The sequence below is a fragment of the Archocentrus centrarchus genome, chromosome 17 (assembly GCF_007364275.1).
Source record: "Archocentrus centrarchus isolate MPI-CPG fArcCen1 chromosome 17, fArcCen1, whole genome shotgun sequence".
Lineage (NCBI taxonomy): Eukaryota > Metazoa > Chordata > Actinopteri > Cichliformes > Cichlidae > Archocentrus > Archocentrus centrarchus.
In genome coordinates, this window is record NC_044362.1 from 13197609 (window position 1) to 13225121 (window position 27513).

The following is a 27513-nucleotide window of genomic DNA, read 5'->3' on the forward strand; positions in this document are numbered from 1 at the left end:
ACTCTGACTCAATTAGTCTCTAGCTAAGAAGTGAGCCTTAATTCACCTATGTTTCATAATAATCTGAAAACATGAGAATTTGTGATGTTTAATGAGCTGATCCGCAATCAGATTTTCCCATTAAGACTTAAATAAACAAGAAACCTGCAAAGGAACTGCATTCTTCTTCTGCCCTTTTCCCTTTCTGCGCTCCCCCTCTTCCTCCATTATTTGTGCCTTTTATAGTACAGTATGAGGGCAGTTTCTTTCTCTCTCTCCGTCTGCCCTCTTTCTCTGTGTGCAGACAATGCTGCCGTTGTCTGCTGATATGCTGCGTTGCGAGGACAAGCTTTGGGTCAGCGTCTCATGGAATGCCTTGAAAATCATCTGGTGACAGAGTCTGCTAATGTGTGGGTCTGTGCCCGCTCCAGCTTCCGGCTCCTTTTGACTCATCTAATGAGTCATTACAGTTGACATTGGTCCACAGGGTGATACTATCTGATCAACAGTACCAGAAGGATTGTAAGTTTAAATTATGGCCTCTGGGATGTTGTAGAGTGTTACAATAGGAACTACCGTTTGTATAGGTGAAGCGCTCGGACAGTTTTAGGGGCCGGAAGCGTATGCAGCAGAGCATCCAGACCGAGCTGTATTGTTGTTTTACACGCCTGAATTAATAAAGTTAAAGACCCTATGAGTTAAAGTGGACCGAGTTTGTGCTCTCTGAGGAATTACAAGAAAGAAACGGACCCCGTTGATGTGGACATCAACTTCCCAATTCAGGCAGAGGTTACAGGACAGGGTCAGGCAGGGTCTGTCCATCCTCCGCACAGGGTTTTAGACCACACACCAAAGGACACTGGTAGCGGAGAGACCACTGTCACAACCAGAGCAGGTCGCACAGTCAAGATGCCACAACACTATAAGGACTATGTCCTGTCACACAGATAAAGTACTCAGTGTTGCTCATGGCCTTTGGGGGGTTTACATCAAAATGGGGAAAATGACAATAAGTGTTCAAAACAGAAAAAGGACAATGGAATATGTTTATGTTAATAATTACCTGTTATAAAGAAATGCACTCTGAACTGAAAAAAAAAAAAACACTGTACTGTATATGTTGAAATGGGGATGAGCTATGTTCAGGCTCGGAATGATGCGAGTCATGTGACAGTCAATGTTTTGTTTTGAATTTTTTCAGAGGTACTAGTCAGATGTTGAAATTAAGGGGAAGCTGTAATTCTGAAAAGAAAAGGGATGTTACAATAGGAACTACCGTTTGTATAGGTGAAGCGCTCGGACAGTTTTAGGGGCCGGAAGCGTATGCAGCAGAGCATCCAGACCGAGCTGTATTGTTGTTTTACACGCCTGAATTAATAAAGTTAAAGACCCTATGAGTTAAAGTGGACCGAGTTTGTGCTCTTTGAGGAATTACAAGAAAGAAACGAACAAGAATAAAACATAGAGGCCTGCGACTGGATTTCAAATGCTGCATATTTCTATTTCTTCTATTCCTGTGCTCCAGCATTGTATGTTTTCTTCTATTCCCTCTTGTCATCTGTCTCTCCCACTCCTTGTCATTGTGTTGCGATTGTCTAGACTGCGCAGCCATTGCCACGAGGGGAAATTAGTAACTACTTACAGCAGTATGTTTCACTCCCTCCCAAGCTGTCTCTTTCCTTAATTGAATGGAAGCTTGATGTCAGTAGGCTCAAGCACAATTTCCTCTTATGTCACTGGATATGTCTCCAATCCTTTCCTACTTGTGGGATTTAGGATGTACTTTGTTTATGCTTGTTTCCAAGGGAGTTTACCAGCAGACCTTATAACAGTGTTATATCATTTATTTAGAAATTTACTGTCAGAAGCACCATTTTTGTTGCCACAAACGTGTTTTCAGGCAGCCTCAGGCATAACTGACCCAGTTCAATTACAGTACTGTTGTGCTGCAAACTAACAACAGATTAAAAGGCTCGAATGGTTTCCATCAAAGTTACATGTTGCCATGTAAACTGCATTTGAAGCAATCTGGGGTGTGGTAGGATGGGATGGGATATGTGGGTGCACGAAAGGTAGGAGGGGCAGCTAACAAGTGGACAGCGTTCATTCCTCCAGCAGCAGTCAGTCGCACTGTGCACCTCCTGCACCAAGAACTCACTTTTCAGTAGCTCAAGGAAGTTTTACATTTTCATGGAGGGCTGGATCACCTGTGGACTTTGGCTGATCGCCTTTCTCTCTAGATGTGGGCGACTGTCGGCTTTCAACTTGGACACCGAGAATGTCCTGCAGAAGACCGGAGACCCCGGGAGCCTGTTCGGCTTCTCTCTCGCCATGCACCGGCAGCTCACACCGGTGGATAAGAGATTGTAAGTACTAGAGTTTTGCTTTTGAAGGATAACATGTCCGGAGGCTATTAATGTACTTTCTCTTTTGAAAAACCTTGGACACACGCCCCTCTCTGTTCTTAAAATTAACTTCAGTATACATGCAAATAAAATATCACTGCTTCGCGGCTAGAAGTTTAAAAAAAAATCTCTTTAAAACTACTTTAAAACTAGAGCCACGGACACCACTGAAGTTACCGCAGCAGGATCACAAGTAGGCCAATACGTAATCAGTTTAAATCAGGTTTGTCGCAGGTACAAAGTCTCTGCAAACATTCCCAACTTCTTCCACCATCAGCGGTTTCAAGTTTAACTTGAGGTCAGACTTACTTATTAACCTTTCCTTACAGGTTACTTATTTATGAGGTTTTTTCTTTCTTTTTCTTTTTTCTTTTTTTTTTGGAGCTGCAAAGCAGCTTTTTGCTCGCGTGCACGCGGCGCGTGACTTTCTCCCAAAGTGATTTTAACCGCGACCGAGCCTTGGCTTTTTTTTTTTTTTTTTTCGGGTCCAAAACATCTCCGTGAATCACTGCTGGCATTTTCATGGGCATTGTTTCAGAGGGGATTGACACTCTGCATAAAGGACAACTGCCATCAAGTGGTCACTGGTTGGAATAGCCTGATTATAAACTGACCTAAGGGCAGGTCAAGATGTTTCCCCTCCCTCTGGGAAGCTGGAAGACTTTGCTGGATAATGAACCTGATAGAGCTACATGTTATTAAGGAAACTCAGTGTGTTTTGTAGGTTATTACTGGGCTAAAATAAAAGCAGCAATGCCACCCTGTAAACGTAAACGACCTCTCACAATGTAAATTAACCAGTGACATTTATATCTGTCTTGATTCTAATATGAATGAACTCATTGTCACATTACAAGTATTAATATGCTTCCTAACTTGGAATTACTGCCATACACTCTTGTGCTAGAACTCAGTCAGACAGAACCGTACAGTACACATTAGAGTACACAAGGTTTTTTTTTTTTTTTTAAGCTCAGTTTGAAATGTTTCACTTCAAATTATCTGCCACGTCAGAAAAAAGCATCTCTCTTTGAACATGTGTCTCAGGCAGCAAAAAAATTACATGCCTCAATGTAAGTAAAACTATATTGTTCAGGCTCTGTTAAGTAGTCTAGAGTACTTGAGTAAAAGTTGTCACATTTTAAGGTTTTGTGCATTACCAGCGGTGCAGACAGTGTAAGTGCCTCAAGTGAAGACCAAAATCTAATCATGGGAATAATATGTGGAAAGTGCATCTATTAACTGCCTTTTTACGCAGGGATGATCAATACTTGGGCATTTCTATGTTTTGCTTAGTCAGTAGAGCAAAATTATAGTTTTTTTGTTGGATTAACTTGTATTTGTTCAACTATTAACCTGAAGGTTGCGGCACCATAGGGTGCAAGATATCTGGCACTGTAGGCCCTGCAGTCATTAAAAACACCCTTTTTTACCTTCCCCACAGCTGTTAAATGCACTATTTAAACTTTACACACTCCTACTAGCGCTGCACATTCACACACACAGTGCCAGTTTCTGTCCTAGTTCTAGGCTAAATGAAAGACACATGGTGATCAGACCAAAGCTATCACAGAGTCCCTCAGCTTCAGGCTAAATACAAGAAAACAGCACAAGTCAGACTCTGTGCAAAAAAAGGATGTTCAAATAGTTGTAAATGTTGTTAGACTGTTCTGTGGGGAACAGAATACCTCTGAGCTTTCGACTGTTGGTGAGCAAAGCGAGAACTTAAAATATGTCATCTGTGGCTCTGGAGTACATAAACTTTAAAACTAATATTTAAAAAAAGTTTCAGCAAATTAATTGATAATTGTTGTGTATTAATCATCCTGACTTATAATATTCTATGTACTTTGTTGAACAAGTGTCCTGTGAGTTGAGCCTGAACCATCAGGATGTGCATGTGTGTGTGTGTGTGTGTGTGTGTGTGTGTGCGCACAGTGGAGCAAAAAGTCATGTTTGTTTTGCAAATAACTGTGCTCATACCACTGTTAGAGAGGTGTGCAGTCACTGTGGATGCTGTATTTGTGTGTATGCACTTGCATTTATGTCCCGCCAGTGGATGTGTGTGTTAATTTGGTGTATTTTAATGGTGCTGATGCACGCTGTGGCTGAGCAGTGAGGCGTTGCCTTGTTGTCAGTCATTTGGAAAACTGTCAGAGAGCTCAGTGTGCTGCTTGCTTGCAGCATTCCTGACCTGAGGCAAAAAAGAAGACATAGATAGATAGATAGATAGATAGATAGATAGATAGATAGATAGATAGATAGATAGATAGATTTTTGGGGGGATTTTATTAATATCAATTCCAGCAATCTGTGTGATGATGTGTTGTTAGTGTGTCTGTACTTGTGTACCCTCATGTTTGTCTCCTCTGGGTGTGCAGTATTAGTCACAATGCTTTGCCAGCCATGCATGCCAACTTGTATTCAGACTTATTTATTTCACAGTGTTTGTGCCCTACAGGTACGAGTGTTACAAGTTCCTGCAGGAGAGGGCAGGACCCGAATATGCATGTGTGCACACATCTGTGTCTCTGTGTGTGTGTGTGTATGTGAGTAGCATTCCATGCTCCTTCATAATTGCCAGATGGAGCTGTCTGTATAATAAAGTCAAGAGGGAAAGTGCAAAATGCATAAGCGGAGAGAGGAGGGAGAAGGAGGAGACCGAGTGAGAGTTTAGGGTATTTTAAGAGGTCGGATCGAGTGTGAGAAATGTGTGGGAGAGAGCAAATGCATATGTGTGTGCATTTGTGGGGGTTTGGAGAAATAAAATGACTCTGGAGAAATGGGAACATGCAACAAGAAGAGTAAAGAATTTAGAAACAGCCTGTGGTTGAGAGGAAAATGTGACATGCCAGGAGTTTCAGTAATAATAATATCAGTATCTTGCTGTCATTGTCTTTTTAATACCAAAGTCATCTTTGGGTATTAGTGCATGTGGGTTGTGTGTTTGATAAAGAACAAATATGAGAGCCAGATTCCCCTGAGGTTAGTTATGGTTATCCAGCATCAAAGAGAAAGGAGGAGGAGATGAAGGAAAAAGAAAGAGGTACGAGCTGGAAGAATGCTGAGAGCAACATAAATCAGGTGTACATCTGGGCACCAAATAGGAGCATTATTCAACCGGTCAGATTTAGTGTGCTTGATCCCGGCAGAGGGGCGGAGAGAGAAGTTGGGCAACACGTCATGAACTTCTGGATCTGCAGGCCATTTGGAAGTAAATGCCTGTAGCTGATAGGGTGCCACTGGCTGTTACTAGGCAACGGGCTGTGCCCTAAGCCAACAGCCAGTTTACTGCTGTAAAAAAAAAAGGGGGGGGGCACACCTCTCTCAATGGGATGCCTCTCCAATGGCTTTTCTAAGCTATCTGTTGTGACACAGGAAAAGCTGATCTGTGTGTTCAACTGCTGCCACCATCAGTATGTGTGTGGCTGTCATTGCACAGTTGGACCCAAACACACGCAGACACACGCACGCGCACGCCCTGTCTCTCTATCTGTTTGTCTTAGTTCTTCCTGTGGTCTAAGCCTGTGTCGGGGCTTCCTCTGCTGGTGGTAAATGATTAGATAAACTGCTGGGTCACTGTCAGCGAAGCCGCAGATCGACCATATCGCACTACCTGACACACCGTGTCATGTGGCAAAAATGGTTATAATGTGTGCAGCAATAAAAATACTTCAGATTCTTCACTATTGTATTTTGGATCTTGTGCAGTCAACTAATGTAGCTTTCAGCTCCCTCTAGCAATAATGCAGCTGCATTAGTAGTATATTCTAGTCTAGTATATTTTCATCTCCTGTTTGTTCTCTTTACTTCTTGTGTCCCAGAGGATTTTGGAAGCAGATATGTGTTCATTGGGCTAACCGGTGGACTCATTTCAACAATGTTATTGTGGTAGTGTGTTAGTGTGGTATGAAATGTCAAGTGTCATTCACTCCGCCTTATAATTTAAAAAAGGCTGGCTGGAACACTTAATAATGGGTGGATAACGGCACAAATTATAGTGCTCCGGTTTTTGAAACAAGGCCAAACCAATCCAGTGGTTAAAACAAGATAAACAGTGTACACTTGTCCGTCGTGCAGAAGGAATCTGTCTCTGGTGTAATCGCTTATCGTACTGCAGCCTGCTGAAGGGAAATCTACCTCCAAATGTGGACACCTATAACAATCCATTTTTTTAATGCCAAAAATAGTTTCTATTACCCATCATGTTTGCTGGAGTTAGTATTCACAATGATTTATATACTGGCAGTGCTTTATTCTATTTCCCATATAAACCTGTGCAGAGTTTAATTTCAAAGGATGACATCGTTGACTTGACTCTGTAGGAAACCCTGAGAACTGGAGGCCCATCATCAATGGCTGGGTGTGGCATTTGCCCCTTTTTTGGTCCACAAAGGCAGTGTGTGTGTGTGTGTGTGTGTGTGTGTGCAGTCATCCACAGCAGGCGACTGAAAGGGGTCTTTGACTCATTTTGACTGTTGACTGTGAGGACATGGAACATCAGTTTGGTGGCGGATGTGCATATGTGTTTGTGAGTCTGTGTGTGTGTGTGAATATGACTGGAATGTGTGTATGTATTCTGGGCAAGTGAAAGAAATGCCAGATTGTTCCTCATTCTAAATCATGTATGTCAGAACTGAGTTACAGTGAGCGTCTGATTGCGCTGCATATGGGCCTGATTCATATGTGTATCTGTTGCAGACTCCTGGTTGGCGCCCCAAGAGCAAACGCCTTGAAAGGTCAAAAATCTAAAGTGACAGGAGGACTCTACAACTGTGACATGAGCTCCACCTCCAATCATTGCACGAGGGTTGTCTTTGATAATGATGGTGAGACATTAGCTGATAGTTGAGCTTTTTTTTTTAAGTATGCATTTATCCATTTTAGACATTTAATTAAGTCACAACCTTGCCTTTGTGTCTATTTTTGTTCCTGTATAGAGGATACGGGCAAGGAGAGCAAAGAAAACCAGTGGATGGGAGTGACAGTCAAAAGTCAGGGTCCAGGAGGCCAGATTGTGGTAAGATGTTCTTTGCATCTGAACATGAACTTGATTGAACATTACTGTTTACTTGTTCAAACAGGTACCTAGAATAATAATAATAATAAAAAAAAAAAATCATATTATCAACAAAACAAATAGTTGTCACTCCAACAAAGTACACCTCAGTCTCATTAACTGCACTTAACTGTCTCTGTTTCTCTGGTAGGTCTGTGCTCATCGCTACCAGCGCCGGGACAATGTGGGCAAACAGCTGGAAACTCGTGACATCATCGGGCGCTGCTATGTGCTGAGTCAAAAATTAACAATCGATCCTACACAGCCTGATGGAGAAGGAGGTAGCTGGCTTTTTTGTGACCAGAGGCCCAGAGGCCATGAGATGTTTGGCACCTGCCAGCAGGGCCTCTCTGCTACATTTGACAAGGACTACCACTACCTCATCTTTGGGGCTCCCGGAGCTTACAACTGGAAAGGTAGTGTGTATTCATATGTTTCCTGTAAAATGTAATAAATCTACTTTGTATGATTTGTTTTTTTAACTTTTCACAATAAAGGAATTTGCTTGTGAGGATTATTTCAGTCATGTGCTCAACAACACTTTTTCATTTTATTAACTTTCATTACAAACCCTCTCCTCTTCCTTCTGCTGTCATCTTCAAGGTATAGTACGCATGGAGCAAAAAAATGACTCTTTCATAGACATGGGCATCTTTGTTGATGGCCCATATGAAGTAGGAGATGAGAACCAAAGGAACCCTGACCTGATCCCTGCTCCTCCCAGTAGCTACCTGGGTAAACTATTTAAATTTCACTGGGATTCCACCTAATCAGTTTATACAAGGCCACATGATCAAGCACCTCACAACTCTCTGATTATTTCAGTAATCACTCATTCGTCTCTCTGTCTTAGGCTTCTCCCTGGACTCAGGTAAAAGTTTGACTATGAAAGGCCAGCTAACAGTGGTGGCAGGAGCTCCTAGAGCGAACCACAGTGGAGCGGTGGTACTTCTAAAGAAAGGCGGTGCTAAGAAAAAAATCTTACTTGAAGAGTACATACTGGAAGGGGAGGGATTGTCCTCATCTTTTGGCTATGATCTCACTGTGCTGGACCTCAACAAGGATGGGTGAGTGACGCAGGGTGATACAAACCACAATTTGCAACTTCTGCATTGAAAGTGCTGTTGCTATTGCGACTTTATTCGAATGAGTGTGCAATGCTTTTGTTTGTTAGCTGGGAGGACATAGTGGTGGGAGCACCTCAGTATTTTGAGAAAGATGGAGAAATTGGAGGCGCTGTCTACGTCTACATCAACAAAGCTGGAAAGTGGAACAATGTCAAACCCACCAGAATAGATGGACCCCAGGACTCTATGTTTGGCCTGGCAGTAGAAAACCTGGGAGATATTAATCAGGATGGTTATGATGGTGAGGATGCATGTATACGGTGGTCTGCTGGTCATTCTTGACATCCAAACAAATACATAACCACACTGTTGTTGGGCTTCATGGCAGATTTTGCAGTGGGAGCTCCTTATGAAGATAAGGGCATAGGGAAGGTTTACATCTACTATGGATCAGCCACAGAACAAATCTCTACAAAAGCCTCACAGGTACATAATAAACGCATGGTTTCTTTCTTTCCACTCCTGTCACCCCAACTGGTTAAGGCAAAAAATTGTGTGTGTGTGTGTGTGTGTGTGTGTGTGTGTGTGTGTGTGTGTGTGGGGGGGGGGGGGGGGGGGGGCAGGCTAATTCTGGCTCCCACTGTTTCCAAGTGCTGAACAATGGGGACTAGTTTCCATGGCATGCATTATGATTTGGCATTATACATAAAATTGAATGGAAACAAACAAACAAAAGATAGAAATAAAGAAATAAGAAATAAAATCCAAACACTTTCTGTGAGGAAGAGGTGTGTGACTCCGTTTCCTTGGCATGCTTGACATTAGATTTGAATATACAGTATATCACCAACTCAACATGCAGTTATATACTGATTTCCACTCATATTAGATTTTTTTTTTTTCATTCTTATCAGACTTCAATACATTGAAGAGGATTTTTTTCAATTAAGTCTTTTAAAGTTAACCCATTTCTCTCCAGCGACGGCTCTGAGGAGGTCGTTCGTACTTTTATTACATCCAGACAATATTACTGCAATTCATTAGATGTTGCATTGAGCAAAAGCTTCTCACCATGTCCTACACGATACACCGGATCATTCTCAGTTTCAGCTCCAAAACTCTGGAATTGTCTCCCTTTTGAGATGAGGTCATTTACCTCACAAACAGTGTTTAAATCCCAGGTGAAAAAATGCATCATCTCTGTTTGAAACCAAAAACGTCTGAATCCACTGAAATGAATTCACATTTTTGTACCCAGATTTGAGCCGGCACACTGGACTTCTCTGAGAGGTCATCCAGTGTCACATTCAACCACTAACACTCACTATTAAGTGGCTTTAATCAAGGTGGATGTTTCTCTTCAATTAGGTGCTGTCTGCCCCTCCCGGAGTGAAACTGTTCGGCTACTCTTTGGCAGGCAACATGGATTTGGATTACAACTCCTACCCTGACCTGGCTGTCGGCTCCCTCTCGGATGCTGTCTTTGTCTACAGGTGTGCGAGCTGATTCGCAAATCAGATCACGTTTTCTCTCGCCATGTTTACCAACATGCTCACTGAGTCTTCTCCTCACAGAGCCCGTCCAGTTATTGACATCAAGAAGGAAATCACGATCTCACCAGAGGAGATCGATCTCACCAAGAGGAACTGTGGCAATAAGTTCTGGTGCGTGTGCTCAATTTATTATTGAATTTCTAAAATGTCTTCAATCCTGTGCTGTATCTGATATATATATTGGACTCTGTGCCCCCAGCTTGACTATTACTGCATGCTTCTCCTACTCTGCCAATCCTGAGAGTTATGCTCCCAGACTGGGTAAGCTGAGCCACATTTTTTTCCCTTTAATTCAAAAAGTCCTCATTATTCTATTTTCTCCTCTTATTATTGTAGTAATAAAAAAATAAACAGCATACTTTATGGTAATACTAGTCAAAAACCCCTTTCATTATACTATATGCTTTTCTTTGTCCCATCCAGAGGTGAAATACAACCTTACAGCAGACGGTGAAAACAGGAAGAATAATCTTAAAGCCAGGGCAGCCTTCACTGACTCCTCATCTAGCAATAGCTATGAATCCACGGGGACCATCACTTTGGACCGCAAAGGAAAGACACAGTGCATTCAACGTCAACTCGCCATACAGGTTTTTGAAAGTTTCTGGATTCTCTTGTGACCAGAGGAGACTGTGGGCTGCACGTAATGTTTTGTGGTGCTGTCGTCCTTCAGGATACTATTCGAGACAAGCTACATGGGATCCCCATTGATGTGTCTGTGGAAATCATTGGTGGCAAACGTAAGCGTAGACAGAGCTCAAGTCCTGAGCTGCAGCCTGTCCTGGACGCCGAAGGGTCAAAGCCAGCTCGATCAGTGGTGCGTGTGGATGGCATTCAGTCTATGAACCTGTCAAATGGTGGATTTTGTTATGGATGTGTTGTCTCCACTCACTGTTATTTCTTATATGTGAAAATGTTGTTTGTAGGTAGAGTTCATGAAGGAGGGTTGTGGTTCTGACAAAATGTGTCAGAGCAATTTGCAGATGAAATATCGCTATGGCCACTGGGACGCTAACGGTGAAATGTTCTCTCCTTTAGACAAGTAAGATTCTAAACACGCTCGTTCCTCTTTTTTCTTTTCCATGTATTATTTAGAAAAAAAAAATCAAATCTTCATTCAAAATTCTGATGCTGAAACGTGCTCACTGCCTCACACGCTGACCTATTAAACACGTGCACGCTTGTCTGCAAGCAGACTCATAATGTGTGTGTTTAAAGGGAAAATGGAGTGCCGGTGCTCTCACTCAGTAACCAGAAGGAAATCGCTTTGGAGGTCAGCGTGACCAATCCAGGTGGGGATGATGCATACGAAGCCTCCGTGAACGCCTCCTTTCCTCGCTCCCTAACTTACTCCGCTATCCGCCCCCAGTCTAAGGTGAGTGTGTGTCTGAAACTGTCTCTCTCTCTCACACAGACAGACACACTTAAACAGACAAATATAAACACACACATTTTAGTTCTGATCTGGACTTATTATTTGTTGATTTCAGTTTAACTGCCAAGCCAATAAAGATGGTTCTCAGGTCAACTGTGAGCTGGGAAATCCCTTCAAACGTGATTCAGAGGTGAGAAAAAAAAATCACATTTTGGCACCATCTAATTCCCCTCTACATCTATAAATATTAGTGCTTGTAGTAAAATATGTATCTTTGTGCGTTTATAGGCCACCTTCTACATTATTTTGGGTACGTCTGGCATCTCGCTCAACAACTCTGAACTAGAGGTTAATCTTCAACTAGACACGTAAGTATATCCAAGCTTGTAATCCTGCAACTGTTAAATAACACTGATTACACCTACAAATGCAATAGATACGCTCCTGGAATATAATAAACTTACTTTAATGTTTGTGTGATGTATGTTAGAATATTTGTAGTTTGGAGCTGATCTCTGTGTAAATACTGTTCTGACAGAACAAGCAAACAGCAGATAGCCCCGGTCAAAGCAAAGATAAAGGTGGCCGTGGTGTTGCAGCTCTCCGTGTCAGGGTAAGAAATGCACACATGTACATACATGTGCAGAAAACACATAGGTACGCACGACTCATGCTGGCAATTGTGAATTTTTTTTTTTTTTTTTTTGTCTTTGCAGACAAGTCCAGCCATCTCAGGTCTACTTTACAGGAGCTATTGTAGGTGAGGCCGCCATGAAATCGGAAAGTGAAATCGGCAGTGCCATCACACACAACTTCAGAGTGAGTACAGGAAAAACAACTAGATCATCTATATTTTCCTGAATTTATTGTTAATCCAGCATCATTAATGTTCTGAAGGGGCAAGTAATAACATTTCAACTGAACTTTTTACAGATAATCAACTTGGGAAGGCGTTTGACTGACTTTGGGACCGCCACTCTCGAAATTGACTGGCCAAAGGAGTCAGCGGAGGGGAAGTGGTTGCTCTACCTGATGAACATCAGCACCAAAGGGGTGGATCAGATAGAGTGCACGCCTAAAAGCGAGATCAACCCTCTTAATATAGTCAGTAAAAACATCATGTTAATGTTGCCACTCTGCCTTCAGGTTTATTTACTTGATGCTTCTTTTTAAATAGCAGAAGACATATGCAAAGGGTTTATAGATGCATTTTATTTAAACCAATAAAGATATTGAGTTAAATGCAGCCCTGCGACAGGCTGGCAACCTGTCCAGGGCGCACACTACCTCGCGCCCTGTGACTGCTGGGAAAGGCTCCAGCCCCCCCGCGACCCTGAAAAGCATAAGCGGAAGAGACTGGATGTATGGCTGGAGTTAAATCCAATAAACTGAATAGACATTATTTTTCCTCTTCTTTCAGGAAGCAATTAGCACTAGGATGAGGAGAGCAGCCTCAAATGCCAAGGGGAGTGACGAGGGCACTATTTCACGCTTAATTGAGAACAAGAAATCAGAAACTCTGGTAATACAACTTTTTTTTTGTCCTAGATTATTATTTTATGCACCTTTTCAACCAGTTGAATAGGAATTTGGCAGTAACTTTGTACTCCCTTGTCAACAGGATTGCCAAAATGGGGCAAACTGTGTGAAGATAAGGTGCCCCCTGCGGGGCCTGGACAGTAATGCAGCCATCATCCTTCACTCTCGCCTCTGGAACAGCACCTTCCTAGAGGTAACGGGTTTTACACAGTTATCATCTCTGGATTTTAAATCGGGAGCAGAGAAAGAAAATCGCAAATTTTTTTCCCCCCACAGGACACAGTATAACATTTGGTTGTTATCTAAACTCAAAAACAACAACTGGATTATGAAAACATGGGTTGATACAATTTTTTAAATTTTATATGTCTAGAAAAAAACAGTAATATGACAGCTCTGTCTCTGTGGCAGCGCATTTCTGAGTCACAAACTACACATCATTCAAAAATACAGAGCCATGTGACCCAGCTGATACTCACAGCACCATTAGCCCCTTACTTTGTAACAAGAGAGCATGCACAACAAGGTACTGTTGTTGACCAAAGCATCCATGCCACGTTCAAAGTCACTTAAAGTAACATCTTCTTCTTCGTTCTCATGCTTGGTTTTAACTTCAGCAGGCCATCTTCATCATGTCTACATGAACTGGGTTGCTGCCATGCGACGGACTGATTAGATATTTGCATAAAGGAACAGTTGAATGGGTGTACCTAAAAAAGTGGCCAGTGAGTGTATATGTGGAGACTGTGGAAACGTAATTCTTTTGGTTTAATGAAGATTTAATGATTTACACACATTTATAGCTTTATATTCTGCCTTGTTTATTAAAATTTGTTGCTTCCTGGACATCGTTGTGTTGGGTTAGAGCCATAAGTGATAGAAAGTCAACTGTCATTTTTACAAGGTTGCCAAAAAGACCCGTAGTACCAGAGTCACTAAAATGGAGTTCAATAACACCAGTGTCATTGACTCGTCATTGACATTACTGATCCTCTCTTTCGATTAAGCATTATTAAAACTGTCAATATTACATCCCCACTGAGAGTCGCAGTCTCTCAGTTGTTACGGACTTAATTTGGGAGTGTTTTGTTTTTGTAGGTGGAAATTTAACAATAAAGAAGTGGCATAGGGGCTTAAGGGGATAAAGAAACATTGTTATTGGCATAAACCAGTATTTTTGAATTTTCTTCCTTTTTGTTTAAACAGAAGTATACCGATTTTCATCATGTGGAGGTGAAAGTCAAGGCCTCTCTGAACCTCGTTAGTTCATCCAAGAACACCGTTCTGGAAAATGCTCATACAGAGGTAACTGAACACAGCAGTAGATTTTACACAGTCCTGTGCCCCCATAAACATAAAGCCTGAGGGTTTGTGAATAAAAGCATATTTCAAAGAGTATTTGACACTTTTAGCATGTTTTGCCACTTCACTGTGTTCCCCAGGCGAGACTGACAGTGTTCCCAGAGAGGCGTGAAGCTCGGCATGGGGGAGTGCCGTGGTGGATCATCGTGCTGTCCATCCTGTTTGGGCTACTATTGTTGGCCCTGTTGGCTTTCCTTCTTTGGAAGGTAAGGCTGGAGGAAAACAGACTATCCTAGCAGTCCTGCAGTTTACTGATAAAGGTTTAAACTGTGGACATCTAGCAGCCTGTAAAGCACCTTTTAGAGAACAACTATCACTATGCATAATAGTGATTACACACATTTTCTAATAATTTGCCTCTCCTCAGTGTGGAGTCTTTGGGAAAAAGAATAAAGCGGACCCGTCAGACAAAGAGAGACTGACTCCAAATGCATAAAAAAAGAGAAAGAGGGTAAAATTACCCAACCTTCAAAATGAGTGGAACTTTTTCCTCTTGCTCCTCCTTGCTACAAAAGTGATGCTTTCTGGTACCAGGCAGGCTGTGGGCAATTCTCACACTGTGTTGTATCATTTTAAGACAAGATTTCACACATGATTATGTGTGTATTACTACCTGCATGTCCAGGGGAGATGTTTCTGTTTCTTAAAGCTCTGAGCAGCACTTGGTCAATTCTGCATCTCTTTCAGCTCTTCTTCCATTTCCTGTTTGTTTTGTTGCTATTACACCTGCAGTCACCTGGTCTGACGGTTTCTTTCACTTTCCATTTAAAAAAACAAAACAAAACAAAAAAAAAAAAAAAACGGGGGAACTGGAACCCATTTTCTTTCTGTATAGAGCAGCACAGATGGCTTGTCTACACCTCTTATGGGATTAATTGCATTTTGGCGCCTGTGAAAGAGACCGATGACAAATGTCTCAAACCGCTTCGCTTTCTTTGAGCAGCTTTAAATAGTCGCTTCCTCAAACCAAATACTGAGTTTGTTTTTGCCCCCCCCCTCCCTCTTCTCTGCAGTGTGGTTTTTTTAAACGTGCCAAATATGAAGACAAGGTTCCCAGTTACAGCGCAGTTCGGATCAAACGGGAGGAGAGAGCGGTAAACCCTGGAAATGCTAACTGGGAAAACCTGGAAAAGAAGCCCTGGATGACAACCTGGCATGACAATGAACACTATTCTTAACCAATGAAACACCACTGATTTACTGTCGCTTACTGATGAACTCCAGTTTCATAAATTTCTGCTGCATGTTCAAAAAACACCACACATACTGGATCAAACACTGTGCTTCAGGGGTTGATTTGATCTTGAATAAGTCTGTATGAATCACTGGAGGAGAGATGCTGTGTGGGAGATGGTCCAGCACAACTGTCAGAGCTTTGGAGTTTCTGTTGTTGAAATTCAGTGTTGGGGTTAAAGTGTTTCTGAATGTATTGTCCTTTTCTGTTTTGCATAATTTGGTATTTATTCCCGCGAGGACTGTTACATGCTGTACGACCAAAGAGTCACACAGTGCATACAGGGGAGGGCTTTTTTTTTTTTCCCTCCCCCCTTTTTAAACTAAGTGTGTTTTAGCTTCCCAGGTTTTTCCAATGTAGCGTGCTTCTGCCTTTAAAGTTGAAGCCATGCACAGATACTGCAGCTTTCTTTGCAGCTGTCGAGCACTTGGACTGTAAATAGCCACTGCACAATTCATTGTTTAAAATTACTAGCGACAATAAGAGAAGCCTGATGACAAATAAATGTTTTTTTTTTTAAATATCCAAGTGTCCTGGGTGTGATTGAGCTGAATGAGGCAACAATAGGATGTTGAAAACATTATTTATTAACACATTTAAAAAAAGAAAAAAAAAAGAAAAAGAAAAGACATTTACAGGAAATACCTGAGTGCTTAAATGAGCACTTCATTAAATATTAAAATTAAGGATAATTTATGGTTCAAGATTTAAAAAAAAAAAAAAAAAAAAAGACGAGTTCTTACACACTTAATGGATTACCTAGCAGATAATTGCTGTGAGTTTGAACCTTGGTGCTGATTTGATGCTCTGACCCTTAAAATCTATGTGAACATGGATGTGTTCAGTAGATCTAGACGTTTCTATTAATTCAGTAGTAAAGTATATTTCTGATTGTGAGAGACTGCAAACACACCCTCATGCTGGTGGTGTATATTTCACTATCTCCACCTTTCCTTTACAAGAGCGACTCAGTTCTTACAGTTTTCCCACTGCGTCTGACGTCTTTCAGGGACTTCTCCTCACTCGTTATCCTTGACTTTTCTTTGCCTTCACCGTCTGTGTCGACATTTTCTTTATCCTTCTCCTCTTTTAGCCTCTTCTCTCCTCTCCTCTGGTCTCTCTCCTCTCTTTTCCTCATATCCTTAAGCTTTTTCTTGAGGGCAGATCGGTCGCTTTGACTGCACACGCCCAAAGCCTGACAACAGAAGTGTGTGTATAAAGAGGGGAGTGATGGATGCAGGTTTGAACTTCCAACAAACAGACCAAGTGACTTAAGTTTTAGTATAAAACTTAAGTCACTTGGTCTATTTGATATTAGGGCTGCTCCATTTTGATTCGATTACTGAGAAACAGGGCGACCAGTATGACAGGCAATAGAGGTTCTTTGTCCACAATAATGGTGGACAAAGACACCCACGTGTCTTAAAATCCATGCAGTTAAACCACAACAGAATGTTAATAAAAACATTGCTCCCCCTGGCTATGACATCAGATACATTTACCTACAGCAGCTTGTCTGCTCACCTTGAGTTTCTCACTGTCCATGGTGAGAAGCTGTGTGCCGTCCACACCTCTGGCAGCAAACTCTGATGTGTATTTAGCCATGTTCATGGCGATTAACCACAGACACACCTGCTGGTTGTTCCACTCCAAGATGGGTCGACTCTGCCACTGATTGTTGTTAGTGGGAACTGGGTCGTCGTCCAGAGTCTGAAGGGACAAGTACCAGGAGAAGGAAAGTAAAGAAGAGTACGCATGTGAAACCTGGACAGAGTGCCCGGTGGGGGAGGGGGGGGGGGGGGGGGGGGGGGTGAAGAAAAGAAAAGAAAAAGGGAAGGATAGACTCACCTCAGTGGAAGAAAAGGTGAAAGTGTGAGAGTGTCCAGAGAGGGAGTGATCAGACACATGACCCACCATACTGGAACAGCCCACTGGAGAGCCAATACTCTGGAACCAATAGAAACAAGACTGGGCTGCCTACTTCCTTCAATATCTACTGCATGTGTACACAAGCATGCAAGCCGATTTGAAATAGGATTATTTATCTGCATGAAACGTGTAGAGGCATAACTACATCAGAAAGAGAGGGTCGTGCTGAGAAAGTTGTGAGCTTAATTTATCTTCTTGCTGCAGCAACCATTTTTCTTACCTGCTGTCTTCTCCCTGAGGTGGTCAAGTACGGCAGACTGCTGCTGGACACAGACCGAAGTCGCTCCCTCCTACTCTCCCCTTCCTCTTCCTTTTCTCTTCCTCGCTCTCCAAACCAGGGAAAGGGCAGGCAAGAGGGCATGGAGGTGACTGAGCCTGATGGAGAGACTTCAGTGGGCTCGTCCACCAGGTCATCACTGGATGCCCTGGTGAAGAACAGTTATGTCCTCATTAATAACTCATGCACATTTTCTTTCTGCACAAACTTTGTGATCATTTCCAGCAACTTTTTTTTAATAAATATATTCAAAATACTAAGATTAGATTTAGAGGTTTATATCCTAGCTTTATCCTATCAGGTCCTCTGGTGACAAATGCGGAGTGACAACAATGACTTTGTCTGGACTTCAAGTTCAATTTTTCCTAATTTTTGTGCAGCATGGAGTTTTATTGGAATTTTATTGTTTCCTTGTAAATTTGCTGCTCATAATTTAAAGATGCACAGTTAATTAAAAAATGATTAATTGAAAGGTATCAAATTCATTCAGACATTCTCAGGAGCAGCAGTGTTCAAAACTGATGTTTGGATCATGTTTTTAGATGACTTTTGAATCTTGTGCTCTTTTCTTGTACGAGTGCAATCACACCTGTTGCTCATTGACCTCCTGCTGCGTTTTTCACTTCTTCTTTTGCTGAGAGACTTGCGAAGGCCACTAAAAGACAAACCGAGATTAACAAGATTTCAATAAATAAAATAAATGCCGCCAGCAAAATTTCCACTCAATGCCACTCTGAATAGTTTGAAGAGGAATTTATGAGTCAAAGTAGACATCTAAAGAGACGCTCCACCTGAAGTCGGGAAATTTTCGTTTGGATTTTCGAGATGCGGAGGATTTGCTTGGTGAGGAAGGGGTAGTATCCGTGATGTAGATGGGAGGGGTGAAGACGGAGTTGTTGGCAGCTTGAGGACTGAAGGCTGGGAACGATGAGGTGCTGCTGGACATGTCGCTTCTACTGGTTCGGATTGCTGTGGAAGCAGACAGCGAATGTCCCTCTTGTGTTTTCTGGACCTCTTCTTCCTGCGGTAAGACAAGACATGACAGCTACAAACGGTGTCTCTCATCCTCCCAGTTTTGTTTAAAAAAAAAAAAAAAAAAAAAAAAAAAATCACTCTTACCCCTTTTCTGAAGCTTTCTCTGAGTTTGTCTCGTGAAGGTGGGTGGCGCTTGGATTTCTGGGCTAGCTGAGCCCTGGCTATGTGAGCGCTGGAGTCTAAGCGTCTGGTGTCAGGTACTGGAATAGACCAGTCTGTACCAGAGAAAAGCACCATTGCTGCTGCTCAGTCAAAAAGCATATTAAATAATTTTTCCCCTCACAGATTGCATTAAGCAATGCAAAAAGCTTTGAGTTCCAGTTCCGAATCCATACAATTATTTCTTATCAGAAATATTTATAACCAGCTGCTACACAAAGTCAAACAGACATACAAAAGCAGACACTCCACTGTCACTAAATCCAGTGCTCACCAGTGTTTGAAGAGTCAGTGGAGTGGTTCTTTCTCTCAAGTACTGGCTCTCTTCCCTCTAGCTGTGCAATCTGTGATACAGTGTGAAACAATGACTACAGAGAAATGTCAGGTTCAGTGAAATAAATCCTCTCAGCACTGAAGTCTCCCCTCACCTGGATTTGAAGCCTTTCGATTGTGTCTCTATGCTGCCTCTCTCTCTCTTCCACTTCTCTCCTCAGATCTGCCTCCCTTTTCTCCCCCTCTTCCTCTCTTAAAAAAAAAACAAAAAAAAAAAAAAAAAAAAACAACCAACTTGCACAACCCGCTCTCCAGTAATTTGTGGGCCATTTCATACTGTGAGACAGTTAATAGGATTTCATGAATACCTGCTCTGGTATTCTCTGACCAGTCTCTTGGCCTTATTATATTTGATCTCCAGGCTCTCTGATTGGTTCTGGGCATCAGCCAGTCGCTGGCTTACAACTCTGCACAGTGTCTGGGCCTCCTGCCAATACCTAATAAATACAGTAGGAGTCATTAGCACCTTATCAACCCACATTATAATTATCATTGCATTTATGAACAGTCTCCAATTGCAGCCTCAGTGGAATACATTTCTATTCCATATGCTCTGAAAAATAAATAGCACAAAAATGGGACAAAAGGATTGAGTCTGTTCAACCGTACTTATCTAGTTTGTCCGCTTTGTCCTCTCCATCCTCCACTCTTTGCTCCAACTCAGCCTTCTGGCTCTCCCAACAGGCCTGCTGCTCCTCCCATGCCTTTAACTGAGAGACAGCCATGAGAAAATCATGTCTTCATGCAGTAAAGGCATGGCATATGCACAAGAGGAAAAAGAGAGTTCCCAAAAAAGGGCCATCACGCTGTTAGATCAAACGTGTCAAGACACATTTTATTGGAGAAACTAAACACTTCCTCTATTTGTGGTATCAAAACTCTTGAAGTCGTCACAAACTCAACACAGTGGGAAAGAAGAGAGACAGATTTCCTTCTGAAAGGCTTTCACCAACCCAGTTATGTCACAGTGGTGATTACTTCAAGGCAAAGGCAGAAAAACGGGGCTTGACGAGGAGGAGTGCTGGAAAGCAGCCATGTCCTAATAACTCCACTCTGAGCCATTTCATACACAGTTAAATGGGTCAGATGTTTCCAAATTTGGATGCAAAAGGTAGCGTATTGAAGCAAGTACAGTTATTGGTTTGTGAGTGTGAGAATCTCAACTGAGTGACCTACCTTCGCTCTGGTGTGCTGGAGTTGGGTTGCTTTGCTTCTTAGTTTTGACTGAAGCTGTGAGCACATTTAAGAGTGAAAGAGCAAATGCAGGATTGAGCCGGGACATATTAGGATTTATAAGACAGGACGCAGTCTTCAGACTCTTACTTTTATAGCAACATCTGGTTGAATGCAAAGTACCTGCTGGTATTTGAGGCAGAGCTGGTAGCTGTCTAGACATGAAAGAGCAGACACATCCTCCTCTTCGTCATCATCCTCCTCCTCCTCCTCTTCTTCTTCTTCAAACACCAAGCCCTTCTCTGACATGCTGCTATCACTGCCCTCCGCTCCACTGCCATCTCTTTCTCTCTTCATATATAGACACACACAGACAACAGGAGCACAGTTTAAACGACAAGAAACAGTTAAAACGAGCCAACCTCCCCTCTTCATAAGAAAAACACACCTTTTTGCTTTTATCCATCTCCAGGCTTTCGTTTATCAGTCGTGCCACCTCACTCTCCACTCCCCCCTTCTCTCGACCAATCAAAAACCTGCAGAAAAAACACAGAAATCAATCACAGCTGTGAGCAATCACTATCCCACAACACACCTGTGCACACTGTGTTGTACAAGAGCTTTCTTCACAGCAGACATTTTGGGTGCTTTTCTTTTCTTCCACTCTGTGATGCAGAAAGGCTTCCTCCATCAGGGTGGAGCTTTCAAACCCTAAGCTGCCCCTCAGGGAGACGAGGAAACACGGATCTAGCCTTTATAATTTTATCAACTGGTGTGACACATAATTGCTGCACCTTGACACGTCTCAGGCAATGTTGCTTGTGAGTGACTGGAAGCAAGGATTTTGACATTTGGCAGCTTTGGCTCCTCTGCCTTTGCGGCTCACTTTCACATCCTCACTAGGAGGAGCTATCTGACTTGTCAGGTGTCACCAATAACATTAATGATGGCATGACAATTCATGCCAGTCAGCCAATATAGACAACAAGCGCAAAAGTAGAAACACAACCCCCAAAATTAAAGTGGGCAACTGCAAGCAAGTCATCACTGTAATTTACAGCTGGGTTCTTCCTGCTGTGGCATGTCAAAATGTGTTCTGAGTGTTGGTGGTATGCTGTCATTGTACACTAGTATAGCTGCAGGCACAGACTGTTTTTAACACACTCTAAATGTTGCTGCGTTTACAGACACTGATTATCCAATCAGTTTTTGTTTTTTTTTTCCGGGCGCAAAAGACAGACCACACGTGGGTGTCATGAAGAGGAAATAATCAGCTGACTTGGTCATTTTGGGCATAGTAATATGAATATTGAAATATGAGGTGCTTAAAGATTTATAAAAAAAAAAAAATGCCACTAATAGTGTTTTTCCATTAGGATCTGAAGGGCTGGCAGACAATATGCACACTATGGTACGCTTAAGAAAATGTTTGACAGTACTGTGAAGTAAAGTATATGTGTTAATTGGTTTAAACATGCAAATGCAATATCACTCATATGGTTAAAAATACACTTACGGCACTACCACCATTTCATCTTTAAATAACAACCCTTTGGAGATCTTAGGAGGCTCTGCTGCTCATCTTTGGGCATTATTTTTAAGTGGCACGTCAAACACGGGCCAAAAAAAACAAACAAAGAAAAAAAAGAAAAAAAAAACGCACACACTAATACATTGTTTACAAAAAAAAAAAAATGCTGGGGGCTAAATGCCTAGTCATACTTCCAAAGTAACAGCAATCCCGCGGGCCGCATCCGGCCCCGCTCCCTACTTCCGGTCCACGATTTGATGTCAAAAATATAAGACAATATATGACATTTCGCTTTCCCCTCCAATTAAGAGGAATTAGCGAAATATCAAAAAAGTAACTTAAAGGGCCAAATTGTCTTGTGTTTTTGACATCAAATCGCGGACCGGAAGTAGGGGGCGGGGCCGGATGCGGCCCACGCGTTTGGGACCGCTGGTTTAGAAGAATTGGGAAAGAAAATACTCAAAACTGTTCAACATAAAGAGAATAACAAAAATTTGCACAGTAAAAACACCGACTTGTCGTGTTGTAACTTACTTGACGAGACCTGATGTGTTCTTGAGGACTGTGGCTGCAAACAGCTGGGACACTCCAACTAAACTCACTCCATCCACCTCCACTATCTGGTCATTCACCTGAATCCTTACAGAGATGAACACATACAGGCTCAGGAGAGGATCGATCTTTGTCAAGTTTCTTTCAATTCAGAGAGAATAAGACACTAAAGCTTACCTTCCATCCTTCTGTGTCGCTCCTCCTTCAGTGACTGTCTTGACAAAGATTCCGAGTTTTTCCAGTCCCTGGTCAGCACCCACACCCATCCCTATGATGCTGATGCCAAGTCCATCTCCGCCTAAAGAATGTGGGAAATGGAATAGCTAGTCAAGACTTTAGAACTTTATCCTTATATTAACTGTTATCTCAACAGCTAAAATGGTTAGACTTTAAAAATCAGGAGGAAAAACAAATGCTCATACAAACCCTTTTCTATCTCCACTGGAAACACATCCATCCTTTCCACTCTCTTCTCTAGCTCAAACTCAGCCGAGGCAGACACTGGGTCAATATCCTCATTGTGTCTGTCATACTCTGCATTAGAATAGGTGCTGTACACCTGAAAGACACCATTCAATGTGCAGTTTAAGCCTTAACTTACATTAACATTGATGTCAAATTTAGGCTGTTTGTTTGCATTCATATCTAGTACATATGTTCACCATGAGCTGACTAGAAAGAGAACCATCTGCAGCTATTGACACAACAAGACCCTGTTTATGCAGACAAATATGGTTAGTGAGAAAGATTAAGTGCAAAAACTTGAGTGAACTCTACAAACAATTATAGGATTGCTAAAAATCTCAAAGTACGCACACACAAACTCCATGTGACATTTACTGATCCTACACTGCCCACTGCAGTTTGTTCTGAATTGATCCAGATTAATGCCACAGTTTGTTTTTTTTCCTGCGTAAAGGCAGCTCTGAGCCGAGTGCTGACAGAGTGAAGCATGTGGAATCTTGCTTTTCCTCCTCTCTTAATGGATTAGAAACATAGCTTTGGGCTAACACCTCTCTTACATGGATTCAAACAGCAGCTGGAACTGACAGTCACGCAAATCTACAACAAAAAGGCTTCTTAAATGCACGACTTTGCAGTCCTCACAGGTTTCAATAAAATGAGCAATGATAGCTTAAAGCCTATGTTTGGGTTATTTTCCACAAAGGTTTCCCTACCTTGATTGGTGCCGAGGAGAACCTAACCTTCCTCTTTGCAGATCCATCCTCATTCTCCTCGTGGGACAGTTCAGGCACACCAGGAATTTCTTCATACTCCAATAAAAGCTGGTTTTCTGTATGCAGGGATTTTTCCCAGTCTTGTCTTAGCGATGCAGAAAGCTCTGGATGGGACTGGGATTCCTGATCGTATGCGAACGCCTTGTTCTCAATGCCACTGATTAATGCACCTCCTTTTTGGGCCTCCTTGCCTCCACCTACTTCAGTGTTTCCATCACTGCCTCCTCCTGCCACATGCTTGACTTCCTCAGTGACAAACTCCTCTTGTAGCTCTGGTGTTTGGCCTCCTTCCCTCCTACTTTTTCCTTCTTTCCCAGTTTCCTTTTCTTTACTTTGTCTACATTCCTCATCTCCACCTTTGCTCTTTCCCTCAGCCTCGTTGTAAACCTTCTCCTGCATGATGACCCTCGCAGTTCCACCAACACTTTCTTCCACCACTGCATCCGTCATTTTCTCCCTGTTGTCTCTTTCTTCTGTTGACTCCTTCTTAGCCCATGCTAGGAAATCCCTGCTCTGCTCCTCCCTTTCACCCTCCCATTGTTCACTTGCCTGTGGATACTTGTCTCTTCCGACTTCCCTGCCATCCTCGGTTCCTCCTTTATTTTGCAAGCCCACTGAAAACTCCTTCTGGTGGTCTTCTGATAAAATGATTGCTCCATCTTTTCCTACTTGCAGTTCCACCCCATTTTCCAATGTGTAAGGTTCTGGTGTTTCCACACTGGGCTCCTCAAAGACGTCATCCACTAGGGATGCTTCTCCTGCAGCTATACTAATATATGTTACCTCATTGTTAATCCAGCATTTATTCTCTTTCCACTCCTTCCCTTCTTCATTCTCATCACTTTCTGATGACTCATTTTTTATGTTGACTAGTTCTGCCCTGAGTGTCTCCTCAGGGGTCAAGCAGGGTTCAAGACTAGATGTTTCACCCTCTGCTTGTGATGCTTTGGTTTGATCATGTTCATCAAAATATGAGGAAGACTTGTTGGATGCTTCGCCAGGAAAGTCTGAGATGGGGAATTCATGGCACCTTGCCAGTGATGAAGGTGCAGGAGGCTTCAGCAAGGAGATATTTACAATATGGTTTATGGATTTGTCTTTATCTAAGCCATCCTCTTCTGTGTTCCTCCTTTTCCCACTTCCCTCTTCCACTTTTACTACATTGTGGACTTCTCCTTTCCCATCTGCCATTCCCTTGCTTCCCCTGCCAATCACAGGTTTTGAAACCTGGCCCCCACCACCTCCAACCTCTATTGTCTTGCTCTCAAACAACCTCCGTGTTACAGAGAACTTCTGAGCCAGAGCAGCTCGATCAATATCTGCAATTTCCTCTGGTCTGGATGGTTTATCTTTCAGAGAGGACTCTGGGGTAGAAATACTTGTTACAGTGGTCAGAACAGATGAGGAACTGATGACTGAACGTCTGCAGCCAGGAAAAGGTGAAGTTTGGAGCTGCACACTAGGATTTTGGGGAGAAATAAGCACAGTGGAACCAGAATTCAGCACTGGGCTATTCTCTTGTCTCAACTGCTGGCTATCCATTTGAAGAAAGATGTTGTCTCTGATTTTGGTCCCTCTGGTGCTGTGGATCCTACCTCTGCAGCCTGTGCTGCCACTGGTGCTGGTGTAGGACATTATGGGTTCTGACAAACTGGACTCCAGCTTGTTAGGGTGCACAGCAGAGTGCTGGGCAGAGTGCTGGGCAGAAGCAGCTTTGGTTCCTGATTGTAAACTGGTCCCAGTATCGAATGAGCATTTGATAGCATGAAAATCAGATTTGTACGTTATCCTGTGAGGGGAGGCACTTCGGCCTTTGCTCTCTGTCCGCATCATTTGGGAATTTGGAGGTTCTCTGGAGTGAGAAGGAAACTGGAGAATCTGAAGAAGATGCTTTTCACAGATAAGGAAAGCACCTGGAAAAAGGCAAATGTCTGAAGACTTGCTGGTACAGTGAAATGGTTCCAATAAGGCGAGAAATGCTTGATAAAAGCTGGTGCTTTACAAGTTTACTGCATGTGTGTGATGACAGCAAATATAAAAGGCTGGCTCTTGGTCTGGGAGCTTCATTGCCGTAAGGTAGACTCCAGATTGTTCAATTCACCATCACCACAGCGAAAATCTCCTGAAGAGTGCATTAAGAAAAGCTCAGTAGGTCTACAATACAGGCATATCAGAAAAAAACACAATTCCCTCAGCTTCCCTATAATCTACATGGCATCTCTTTGTCCTTAAACCCTTGATTCAAAGAAGAAAACAAAACCCCAAACCTCAGATTCTGATTAGGAAAATTATCAAGTGCCAGGATTAAGATCAACACATTTCCAGAATACTCACGCTTTAAACAAAGTGTTCCAGTCGTCAGCACAGTTAAAACGATACAAGATGTAGCATGTGGACCTCTTTTTGTTAAAGAGCTACTTGACACAGGTATCCACAATTAACTTGTTTGCTGTCCCTTCTGGACAATCACAACATTTACGTTTACGAGCTGTCGAAAAATAGGATTGAGGGTTGGGAGCGCAAGCATGTGCATTTTTGCACCTGTACTGTCAGCTGGCCGTCTAAATCAGTTCATTTAGATTGTTTCCTTAATGTTTTAAGCTAAAAAAAAAACAAAAAACAAATCCAATTTGATGAATTAATTACATTAACTGGACCTGGGTTCAAGCCTGGGTGGGTTTCGCCATCTTTCCATTGCAACCCTACACACACCTTTCTGACATAATATTGAACAATTAGAATTTCGTGTGGCACGAGACTTACTCCGACTAACTGTGACTGGCTAAAACTGGCGCACAAAATTACAACGTAATTTAGTCGGCCGGTCGAAGCCGGATTTTACGACAGCATGTGAAGGCAGCAAAGTTCACCAACCTGGCGAGCGTGCGCGCGCAGTTTAAAGGTCGAGGGCTCCGGTGTGCCAGGGTGGTCACCATCCAGCGGTCAGCTAAACGAAAACAATAAGTAACTAGAATATTATAGTAATAGCTGTTTCTCTAGACTGTTGCGTCTTAACATAAAAGTGCTGCTGCTGTCAATCGGTACTGACGGCTCCCTTGCTGAGATAAATACAGACAGATGGCGACTCATGTCTCTAAATACTGTAAATGGATTATCCCCGTGTAATCCTGTGTAAACTACTCCTGTAACACTGTGTAACACTGACGGTGAGTGGGCACTAGCCCTGAGGCAAGTTAGCCTACATCTAAAGAGCCAGTTGTAACATCTGTGCCCTATAAAGTATTTACGTCCGGTGGAAAGTCTTATTTCGGTCGCTAAAGCCTATTTAATGGTAGTAAATAATCACTGTGAGGCTAATGATGCCATCTGCTATAATACTGGTTTTGTAGCTTTTCCCCCTCTTGCTGCATCTCCTAAAAGTGGCCATTTATGTACGTTTTGGTAGCACAATACTAAACATGGTAGTTCTGTGTTAAACTTATACCAAGCATGCAGGTCTGTGCTACATCCACTTACCTTCACCTGCTTCCTGTTTCTCAGCATCACTGCCAGGGTTGCTGTCTGTTGTAAAGAAAAATATCCCTCTGGCAGAGCCTTTGCTGGGCTCAGAGGAAAGGTGGGTGTGAATATTCACCTGTGTACATGATGCAGGTTGGTGCAGTCAGCCAGATCTCCCACTGTCTACCTGTGTGTGTGAGGCAAATGGGAGCAGTGATGCAGCACCTGTGTGTGTCTGTGTGATGCCAGTGGGT

At 42.5% G+C, this 27513-nt stretch overlaps 2 protein-coding genes across 5 annotated transcripts; one reads left to right on the forward strand and one right to left on the reverse strand.

Annotated features, from left to right (window-relative positions):
- Positions 1–2050: 2050 nt before the first annotated feature.
- On the forward strand, positions 2051–16096 carry itga6b (integrin, alpha 6b). Of its 2 annotated transcripts, XM_030751188.1 has the most exons (26): positions 2052–2345; positions 7086–7213; positions 7325–7404; positions 7595–7859; positions 8047–8178; positions 8297–8510; positions 8618–8811; positions 8899–8996; positions 9879–10003; positions 10085–10174; positions 10263–10324; positions 10487–10653; positions 10737–10880; positions 10990–11105; positions 11282–11438; positions 11554–11628; positions 11727–11806; positions 11977–12051; positions 12155–12257; positions 12372–12542; positions 12859–12960; positions 13060–13170; positions 14184–14282; positions 14420–14545; positions 14707–14790; positions 15353–15491. In XM_030751188.1, the coding sequence occupies exons 1-25, from the start codon at positions 2170–2172 to the stop codon at positions 14773–14775; spliced, it is 3159 nt and encodes a 1052-aa protein (XP_030607048.1). In that variant the 5' UTR covers positions 2052–2169; the 3' UTR covers positions 14776–14790; positions 15353–15491. The 2 variants fall into 2 exon arrangements, with proteins under 2 accessions (XP_030607047.1, XP_030607048.1); XM_030751187.1 differs by lacking the exon at positions 14707–14790 and having other exon boundaries at positions 2051–2345; positions 15353–16096.
- A 181-nt stretch (positions 16097–16277) lies between these two features.
- LOC115795342 (neurabin-1-like) lies at positions 16278–27482 on the reverse strand. Of its 3 annotated transcripts, none has more exons than XM_030751185.1 (19): positions 27278–27482; positions 23741–25922; positions 22989–23121; positions 22740–22860; positions 22545–22649; positions 20928–21015; positions 20663–20830; positions 20483–20536; positions 19916–20016; positions 19615–19743; positions 19402–19498; positions 19248–19317; positions 18899–19029; positions 18571–18800; positions 18369–18434; positions 17723–17927; positions 17422–17520; positions 17098–17283; positions 16278–16768 (listed from the first exon to the last, which is right to left on the reverse strand). In XM_030751185.1, exons 2-19 carry the CDS (start codon positions 25631–25633, stop codon positions 16529–16531), a joined length of 4116 nt encoding a protein of 1371 aa, XP_030607045.1. In that variant the 5' UTR covers positions 25634–25922; positions 27278–27482; the 3' UTR covers positions 16278–16528. The 3 variants fall into 3 exon arrangements, with proteins under 3 accessions (XP_030607045.1, XP_030607044.1, XP_030607046.1); XM_030751184.1 differs by lacking the exon at positions 27278–27482 and adding an exon at positions 26675–26849; XM_030751186.1 differs by lacking the exons at positions 17422–17520; positions 27278–27482 and adding an exon at positions 26675–26849.
- Between the last annotated feature and the right edge of the window lie 31 nt (positions 27483–27513).